At 38.2% G+C, this 10,267-nt stretch overlaps 1 protein-coding gene across 1 annotated transcript; it reads right to left on the minus strand.

Annotated features, from left to right (window-relative positions):
- Positions 1–138: 138 nt before the first annotated feature.
- On the minus strand, positions 139–6,709 carry LOC147566898 (protein CLT1, chloroplastic-like). The gene is made up of 11 exons (XM_086668756.1): positions 6,066–6,709; positions 4,102–4,247; positions 3,887–3,924; positions 3,599–3,714; positions 2,837–2,936; positions 2,729–2,764; positions 2,516–2,566; positions 2,249–2,372; positions 1,843–1,968; positions 748–1,328; positions 139–164 (listed from the first exon to the last, which is right to left on the minus strand). Exons 1-10 carry the CDS (start codon positions 6,653–6,655, stop codon positions 1,138–1,140), a joined length of 1,518 nt encoding a protein of 505 aa, XP_086524882.1. The 5' UTR covers positions 6,656–6,709; the 3' UTR covers positions 139–164; positions 748–1,137.
- Between the last annotated feature and the right edge of the window lie 3,558 nt (positions 6,710–10,267).

A 10,267-nucleotide genomic window follows, 5' to 3' on the forward strand; every position in this document is an offset into this window, starting at 1 on the left:
AAAACCCCAATCAGTCAAGTTTACATTCTAAAAAAACGATTGTTATTTCAACCAATTTTAATGAAGATAATAATTGGTAAGTTCGATTAACGATTAAAAAGGGGGTAAATTCAATTAGGACTTTTTGCAGAGGCAAAGTTAGAAAAACCAGGATCTTATTGATACTACCCAGTAGGGATGTCAACGGGGCGGGTTTGGGACGGTTCATCCCCTTCCCAACTCCGTCCCGTTAGTAAACGGGTTTTACCATTACCGTCCCAATAATTAATCGGGGTGGATATTCAATTACCATAACCGTCTCAATTAATTTTTTTTAAACCATTACCGTCCCGCCCCGCCCCGTTTAATATAAAACGAGTCGGGTCGGGTTCAAAGTATTTTGTTTCACAAAAGTTATTTTAGTTTGAAGTAACATAACAATTGTTAACAAAATTTTGTAAGACTTTGAGTTTTTGCATAAACACTACAACTACTTAAATAATATAAAACATAAAATAATTAAATTGATAATATAAGATTAAAGTTTTAGAAACATAACCTTAAATAAAACATATATTTAATATATAACATACTAATCGGTTCGGGGCGGAGTTTACTGTCTAATACCAAACCCGCCCCGAACCCGATTAGTTTTTCTTAACTTCATACCAAACCCGAACCGTTTAATTAACGGGGCGGTAAAACCCGTCCCATTAGGGGCGGATTTGGGAAAAAACCCGCCGGTTCGGACCAAATTGCCACCCCTACTACCCAGTACCCACAACCCTAACGTAGAATCACAATTATTTTTCGTATTTTAAGTTACAACCTCAAGAATCCGTTATTGATCTTACAACCCTGAGATAACGGAATCAAAGTGGGCACATGTACGAAAGTATCTGTCCACTTGACCAAATTACCCTTACATATTTGCTCTTTCTATTTTGAAGACTATCCATATAGAACAACATATAAGCCACCAAAGGACCAACAAACATCCTATCTCATTCGTTTGCGACTTTAACAAAGAAAAAAAATGAAACATAATATTACAACAATTTCATCCTTCCACCTTTCTTCTTCTATACTGCGAGCCCATAATAAAAAGAATAGGCCCATGAAATGAATAATACTAGACTTTCTACTCGGGTGGGGCTTTTATATTGCTGGTGTTGACTGCTGGGAGGCGGTTGTGGTGGTTGAAGTTGCGGACCCTTCCGAGGGTGTCCATGTGTAGACAAGCAACCCCACGACAAGGACGACAGCTCCCATCACAAAACCTGATGGTAAGGACGATGCGATCCCAATATATGGTAGCGGTAGTGTAAATGCGTACACTGATAGAGGCACTGTTTATAGTACAAATACACCCAAATATGCAACACAATTCAGTAAGAACACCAACACAACAAAATGAGAAGTACCTTAGGAACCGGAAAACTATATAACTAATAAAAAGGTACCAATACTCTAGGATGTACACACATGTTCCATACGAGTAAAGGTCCAAACCAGGTATCTCTTAGCCGAGCAATCACCAGGCATTGAGAGACTAAAAGGTGTCACCTCGGATGGAGACACTGAAGTCTATAGCATCTTTCTGAGAATAGTCTCGCATGAACAAAGGGAAATCTCATGTCCAAGAATGTAAAATCTAGGACCTCCTGCCCACTGATTGCAAATTGGTTTGAGTTGTACTCTCACGAACTTAACAATCATCAGAGGTCTAATATTGTAGGAAGAACTCTATCATATTCATAAAATTGGACCCAATGGTCCTATTTTCCTCTAATAATGTCATTCTATAAACCTTATGGTCCCACAGCTTCCATTCTATAAACCTTATGTGGTACAGATGAATACCTGAAAAAGTAGAGGCGAGAGAAGATACCACGCCGGAAGAGATCTTAAGGAGGTGCAGCAAAGATATGTTGAATGCCATGTTTACAATAACAAACAATACTGGCAGCAGTGGTGCACCATCACATCCTACAATATGTAATAGGCCCATAAAGCATTAGAAATCTGAAAACACAGTAATTTGGACTTAACTAGCCCGTAAAGAAAGCTTTTACGAGTTTAAATAGATTTTGGGTACTTTTCTATATTTATCTAATTAGGGGCTCGGGGCTCCCACTGCAAATTCAACGTGGCGAACGAGTTCATTTGAGAACAAACTATTTGCTCGTCTTTGGGTTAATTTACTTGTGTTTTTAAGGGGCACAAGGTTTTCACCATGAAAGTAAGATCTAAAACCATATTTACATACCCTTAGATAAGTTGCCAATATTTAGAAAGCAGGCAGCCCCATCTTTAAGATAACTTGGTAATTGACTGAATGGAACACCCCATAACTTGGATAGAAAAGGTAGTAAGAGGCATATAAATAGTGCCTACATGAAGATGATATAATGAGAGTTAGTTTTCTTACTTTTTTCCCAAAATATCGTAAACTACTAAATAGTGCTTCCTAAATTGGAGTACATAATATTATGGTGTCGTGTATCCAAATCCTATGTCAAGTTAATCCATTCACCTGGAATCCTGAACCATAGGAATTCACGACGAAGAGATCCACAGAGCCTCCCTGCGAAAAGTAAAAATCAAATCTGAGTGTGGATCCAAATATGGTTGGAAAATGAAGCCATTACTTATTCTACTCAGAATCTTAAATGGTTGAGATTTGAGATCATATATAGGTTAAGTATTTTGCTAATGAGATGTCTGTTAAGTGATATATTTTTCATACCTTCAATTTCTTGGCAGCATTCTTGAAAATTATTTCCTGCATAATGTTGATTTTATATGAGAAAACTAAAAAAGTCACGATACGAATTCGAGTGAGGAGGATAATAACCTTCAAAACAGTATCACCGGCTTGTAGGAAAAATGAAGTTATCATCAAAATTGTCCAGAAGAGACCGGCCTTTTTAAGAGAAAGACCAGCACCAGATCCACTGCACAGAGTATAATACATGAATCATGAAAAGTTAACGAAATACTAAGTAATCAATAAAGAGAAAGAAAGAATAAGGAAAATATATTTCTAAGGACTACTAAAACTGGCCCATATAAGGAAGTGCCAATGACTATTTTCTTGTCGAACAACACAGGCCTCTTTAAGGCCTGTTCGCTGTCTCCGCCTCCCCCTTTTGAGTCTTTTGACCTTCTAGCCGGATCGCCTGGCGATCGCCGATCATGGGCCTAGGGATGTCAAATAGAGATATGTAAGCTACTTCTATTTAAGGATGTAGACGCCGATCTAGTCACGGGCCTAGGTAGGTAGATAGTCCTAATAAGTTTAGATGAATTTGCGGCAAAACCACTTATACAAGGTTCTGGATCGACAGAAATGAATATAAAGGTTTAAGAGTAATCAAAGCATAAGAAAAGGTTCATGAATGAACCTTAAACAACAAATTCATATGGATATTGAAAATGCTTCTTTCGGTTACTAAGTAAAAGTTACTCACTAAGGTCACATGTTTCGACCCATATGTTCATAAGAATGAAATCCAGTATGACAAAGTGAACACTGATATGTGGTCTAGAAGCGTAACACGCCATTATGTAATTGACTTATTTAGGCAAAGTAACACTGTTCAACAGAAATAGTTACCTTGCTACGGTAATTACCACACCGCTAGCTACAAGAAAGCATCCAAGTATTTGATTGATTGCATATCGTCTTCCAAGAAAAACCGCTGACAATAGAAGTTGCCATATAAGAAAGGTCTGCACAGAGAGAGAGAGAGAGAGGGAGAGTCAAGAATCACGGTAACAATCTAAGTACAATATTTCCATCGATGAAGTGGTAAAACTGACTGTGAAGCAAAATGAAGAAACGATTAATTCCTTTTCTTTATAATGAGAAAATGTCGGCTTAAGGTTATTAACTTATTATTACCTGAGATAGTATTGGAATTGATTCACCAGCAAGCATGGCTACTCAAAGTGGGAAAGAGAAACATGAACTATGTACAAGTTAGAGGACCAGTGGTTGCATTAATACACAAAAAGTAATAAGCTTGAAAAATGGAAATGATAAATCAAATGATCAACTCGATTTCGTACATTCCAAACAGAAATGTTTGTTGCATAAAACACAGAAAGGAATTTTACCTCCGGCTGCCATCCCAGAAGCTGCAGCTAGAGCCTCTAGAAGACCAACGCCGAGAAATGGAGCTTTTGGCAAGGAAAGCATCTCATCAGTAACAATGCCAGCACGATACCGAAAACACAAAACAGAGAAGTATACCAGCACATATCTGAAAAAGAGAACTAAATTATAAGCCTAACAAGAAATGTTATGCTTCAGATAATATTATCTACCAAACGATCATGTGTTCGTTGCGAAACTTTGAATTTAAGCAGTTCCCCACTACAAGACACATTTTAACGAATGACTACAAGTAGAAAGTCAGTTAGGCCTCTACTGAAACTAACATAACTTACATACAAATTATTATGGTTTTCTGAGTCCCAGTATGCTAAATTGGAAGAAAACAAATACAATAAAATTTAATCTAGTTGTGGTAGAGCAAAGGAAAGACTATGCAAATTTGCGAGAGAATTTCAAATCAACAACCAAAATTTCTTCTTGATTTTGAAAAAAAAATGAAGAGGAAAATGACAAATCAAATTCTCTCCCAAATCTGCCTAGGATTTCTCTTGCTAAAAATCACTTTTCATTTGAAAATTTGGGAGCTCATCCCCTATACCCCCAACAGGGGAGCCCCAGGCTCGACTCCCCCGAGGCTGGGAGCCTCTCTCAACTAGCCGTTGGGCTTCCCAACGACTAGTTTGGGGCCCACTTTTTCTTATTTGTTTTTTATTTTCTAAAATTTATTTATTTTTTTCACAAAATCATTTTTGTTTAAGTTCTTGTCCGAATCATTTTTAAGTTCTTTTTTAATCTTTTTAAAATTATGATGAGGTGTCGAGAAGATGAAGTGGCAGAGAGAGGTGATGAGATGGAGGAGAACTTTCAGAAAAATGTATTCTGTATTCCCCATAAAAATTTATTTCCCGGAGAGTTTTTAAAAAAATCTGGATTCCCTCGAGAATTTATTCCCCGGAGAATTTTTTTTATTCCCCAAAGCCGCGGCCTTTCAAAACGGTGTTAGTGGGTTTTTGTTTGTAATGGGCTTTTTATTTTGGGCTGAGTTTTAACTTTATAAGCTTTTTGCATGGAAGTGCCTTCAATGAATTGCAATTTTGGGGCCCTTATACAAAGTGAGGCCCAAAGCAGCCGCTTTAGCTGCTTTGGGCCTGGGCCGCCCCTGTTTATTTGGAAACCCATGTTAGAATTGAAAATTTCAGAGACTCCAAAATAGGATGGAAGCCCCTCATCTGAGAGCCCATATAGGGTTTGTTCTAACTAAAGAATTTGAGGTAAAGAGAATCATTGGTTGATTATAGGGTGCCTGTAAAGGCGTTTCGTTCTTTTGCTCTTAGCCCACTTCTCTCTTGACAATTCGAGGGCGTAGAATGCCCAAATAGAAACAAAATGGTTGGGGAACTCCCTAAACATACTCCATGGTGTACTCCATAGTTGAAATGGTTACTAAGACAGAGGTATTTTGGTCTTTTCACAGTGTAAAAGACCTAAATATCTCTTGTTCTATTAGGAGTACACCATGGAGTCTCCCTGTCACCTTTGCAATTGGAATAAGTAGGTGGCTCGCACTGAATTGTTACATAGGAGCTCAGGTTAGTATGCAGGGAAGACTCCTACACTAGTGTACAAGTGAGAGTGGGACCTCCCGTTCGCGTGGGACCTCCCGTTCGCGTGGGACCTCCCGTTCATGTGGGACCCGCCGTTCATTCAACACATCAACTCCTCAAGTACTCGTGCCCCAATCCGCCCCAGTCGGGCTATACTATGCCCGAGCCCGTTCGAACGCCCACGATTCCCACCCCTACCTGACTCCGGTAGATATATTCACAACAATAATAACGATAGTGTTTTAACAACAATAGTAGCAGTTATTATTTGTTGCTCTACCAGTCTACCACGCCATCAGATTACTGTGTCGCAACTAGCTAAAGCTTGAAAGTCAAACACCTAGAAGTTTTGAGAGTACCCGAAAGTGGCGAGCTGCGCGAGGAAGAAAGGATAGTGCTTAAGAGGAACGAGAGCTAATTTATAAAGAACCCGATTCCCTACTCCAAGGACTACTGTAACTGCCGCTGCAACCATTACCTCCACCTTCCGATCAAGATCATAATTCTCATTACTTGTCTCTGTTTCATTACTTTCTTCTTTCTTCTTTTCTTCCAAATCAAATAAATAATCTTCTCTACCTTTATATTCATTTTCTTGTTCATCTCCACCGTCCTCCTTCGATTTAGGAAGGAGAAAAATCTCTTCTTTTTTACCTAAAGATTTGATGATCATCCATGATTTTGAGTGTTCAGGTGATTGGAGAAGAACTCCCGGCCGCTGCCGCTGCCACCGCCGCTGAATTGGGGAGATTAAGATGGTAGGGAAGGAATGTTTGTTTTGTGAAATGGTTGAAAATGTGATCCAGGAACATGCAGACATTATATTTCTCTGTTTTTTTCTCTCTCTTAAATCTCGCGTCGCCCCAAACACGAATTGTAGATGGAGCCTGGAGGAATAAATAATGAAATTTTTGGAGAAAGGAACATTTTTAGATTCAAAGTAGGACATAACTGTAATTATTTGAAAAAATTATGAAAGAAATTAGTGCCTTCTAAGAATCCCACCTTCTATCACTATTGAAGAAAATGATATCATGGCTTACTTAGGTTTTGGTTTTTTTGTAAATGTATAAAAGAAATTTGTAATGATTGTTATAAAGTAGTATATTTGGGTGAGTCAGTTAGGTGTCAATAGGATAACTAATTGGTCTATAAGAAAAGTTTGTGTAAATTAAATGGGAAATTGTGTGAAATGATTTTTGACTAAGATGATTTTGACTAAATAATCTTAGTTTTAGGTTACGGAAATTTGGTTAACTTCTGATAAATTTTTAGTCTTCGGTTCTTAATTTGCTATTGTAACATCTTCCGACAACTTTGTAATAACACTGCAACACCTTACAACAACAGTTCAACACCTTGCAAACATATTAGATTTTTAACCAAACAGAATTCAAATATATAAATTTTTGTACCAAAAAATACAGATTTTGATTTTTAACAAAAAAAAATGTAAGTTGTCTTTATATCTTAAAAAAGTTTAAAATTGAGTCCTGTTTAGAAAATATACTGGAATGACATTTTTTAGGGTTTTCTCCCAAAAATACACCTAATATAAAAGATAGTCTACTTTTCTCTGTCCCTTGTTGAAATTGAACTTGGATTTTAGACTCTTAAAATTTCAACTCCTGCACCCGAGAACTCATGTTCATCTTCTTCTTCTCTGTCTCTTTTCTCACATTTTTTTTCTTATACTCGTCCCAAATCTAAGTTGTCCATTCTCTTTTTATTTTATGTTTTCAATTCAACATTTGAGATTCGACTCTCTCCTGTAGAGTTTTCAACTCAACCGACTTGCTCACTCTCTTTATAGGTTTCTAAAAGGTCACGGTTATGGAAGCCTAAGTCGTCCTACAAGAAGCCGATGACCTTCAAAAGAAGTACCATTGTATCAATTTAGGTATTTTTCAGCCCTAAAATATATTTCTTGACTTGATGAAAAAAACCCTAATATTTTTAAATTTAAGACAAACCTTAAGTATACTACTTTATAACAACCATTTCAAATTTCATTAAACCTTATTGAAGTTCATGAATACCTTATACTATCCTTTTTTTTGTTGAAGGGAAAAACAAACCAAGCAAAACAAACAAAACAAAAACAAACTACAGCTTCAGTTCACACATCATCCTCTCCTTCGAGTGCCATGTACGTTTGACCTCATATTTCCTCCCCCACTTAGCTAAAGCATCCGCTAGAGTATTGATCGATCTCAGGCCGAAGTGAAATTGTGTTTGATCAAAGTTAGTGCGAAGAGCTCTAATTTCTTCCATGTGATTTAATGATTGCCAATTGATGTCATTTCTCTTATCCTGTAGGTGATTAATCAAGTTGCTGTTATCACTTTCAATCATAAGATGAGAGATTTTGAGCTCAGCCGCCCATTGAACTACTCTCAAGATTGCCAAACATTCGCATTCCTCCGCAGTTTGGCCCCTAATGGTTTCCGCCTTAGCTATAATAAAGTCTCCGTTCTCATCATGAATAATGCAACCAATGCCGGCTGGGGCAGAGTAATTACTGAAGGAGGCATCGACGTTAATTTTGAGGAATGATTGAGGCGGAGTCTGCCATGTTGGAGAAGGGGCAATGCGTTTGGGAGTCTTTTCTTCATGGATGCTTGTTATGTAACTTTGATTCATCCTAATAATCTGCATGGGCAATAGGTCTTTCTTTCCAAAGCACTTTTCACATCTAGCTTTCCAAATAAACCACATTATTTTGGCCAAAAAGGCCATATGCGTTTCATCCAGAGTATGCCAGAACATAATCCACTCCATCACCGTGGAAAAGCTGTTGGTTCTGATATTAAAGTGTAGCCAAATAGCTCGAGCAAAATTGCAATGAAGGAGAACATGTGATAAAGTTTCACGATCCTCGCAGAAAACGCATTGATAAGTGTTGCCACTGTATTTGCCAATTTTGTCTCTAACAGGGAGACTGTTAGTGCAGCACTTCCAGAGGAATAGTTTAATCCTCGGGATGGTTTGAATATTCCAAATAAAATGCCAGTTAATAATATCATAACCAAGATTACCATTCCTCAAATACCTATACATAGATTTAATAGTGAAATTACCCGATTTGGTCAGTGTCCATATCATTGAGTCACCCGATGACGGGTGTATGTTTATACTTAGGATAGCTTTGCTAACCTCATCGTTAAAGTAAATATGAAGCAGATTCGTGTTCCAGGTATTGTTCGAGATTAAATGATCCACCGTATTGAAGGGACAATTGTTAAAATTATGAATTGCCGGTTTATGGTTTGGGATCCAGAAGTCATCCCAAATATTAATATTAGTGCCCTTGTTAACATCCCAAAAGATAAGGTTGTTAGTTTTTCCAAGAGGAACAGCCAGAGCTTTCCAGACCCATGAATGGTTTTGTTTAGGCTGAGTGGGTTTAGCTGATTTCGTGAAGTATTTGGCTTTGAGAAGTTGAGCCCAGGGGGCATCAGGGAATTTAAGAAGACGCCAACTCAGTTTACACAGAAAAGCTTCGTTATCAAGGAGAGGGTTTCGAAGACCCAGACCTCCTAACTTTCGCGGACGACAAATAGAAGCCCAGTTGATGGTGTGAATGGATTTGTTTTTTCCCCACCAGAAGGACCGTTGAATGGTCTCGATGCGGTTGCTAATGCCCTTCGGAATGGCAAAGCATTGCATCTGGTATTGGGGAACCGCCGCGGTAATAGTCGAAATGACTACTGTACGGCCCGCTTGAGAGAGAAGATTAGACTGCCACTTGGAAAGTTTATTCTGAATTTGGTCTGTCAGCGACTCAAATGCTTGTTTTTTCTGGGCTCCAATGAAAAGTTTCGTGCCCAAATACTTGTCAAGGGAAGAAGCTTGGTGCACTTTGAAGGATTTGGTGATTAAACGTTTGAACTTGGGGTGAGTGTTTTTGGAGAAGAAAATGGTGGATTTGTTATAGTTTATGATTTGGCCCGATTCAGACCCAAACAGAGTGAGAATGTTGATGAGATTGGTGATGTTATCAAGAGTGTTTCGACCAAAGATGATACAGTCATCGGCAAACAGCAAGTGGTTTATGGAGAAAGAAGAACGAGGAATGGAGAAGCCGGTGAACTCGTGAGGACTATCAGGGGAATCAAGCAAACGACTCAGGCCTTCCATGGCTAAAGAGAAAAGGAAAGGAGATAGAGGATCTCCTTGTCTTAAACCTCTGGACACATTAAAGGAAGGACCTGGCCTACCATTAATAAGCACATCCATCGAAGAAGAAGAGATACATGTATGAATCAACTTAATCCAATGACAGTCATAACCCAGATTAACAATGATGTTTTCGAGGTAAGGCCACTCAACCCGGTCAAACGCTTTTGACATATCTAGTTTCAGACCAAAAAATTTTTTTGAGCCAGGCTTATTTTTGAAGGAGTGAGATATTTCCTGGCTAATGATGATATTGTCAGTAATTTGACGACCCGGAACATAAGCTGCTTGGAAAGGCAAAATGATATCCGGCAGAGTGGTTTTAAGACGATTAGCCAGAATTTTGGTGATAATTTTGTACGTGGTGTTAATAAGGCTAATA

Source organism: Eschscholzia californica, unplaced genomic scaffold (genome assembly GCF_041429995.1).
Source record: "Eschscholzia californica isolate CP2 unplaced genomic scaffold, dmEscCali1.0.p SCAF_1, whole genome shotgun sequence".
Taxonomy (NCBI): domain Eukaryota; kingdom Viridiplantae; phylum Streptophyta; class Magnoliopsida; order Ranunculales; family Papaveraceae; genus Eschscholzia; species Eschscholzia californica.

Coding starts and splice junctions, on each gene's coding strand:
- LOC147566898 (XM_086668756.1), bottom strand. CDS start 6,655: ATGTCCTACTTTGAATCTAAAAATGTTCCTTTCTCCAAAAATTTCATT. Junction 2,765..2,836: donor CCGGTGATACTGTTTTGAAG/GTTATTATCCTC, acceptor AACATTATGCAG/GAAATAATTTTCAAGAATGC. Junction 2,567..2,728: donor ATGCTGCCAAGAAATTGAAG/GTATGAAAAATA, acceptor TACTTTTCGCAG/GGAGGCTCTGTGGATCTCTT.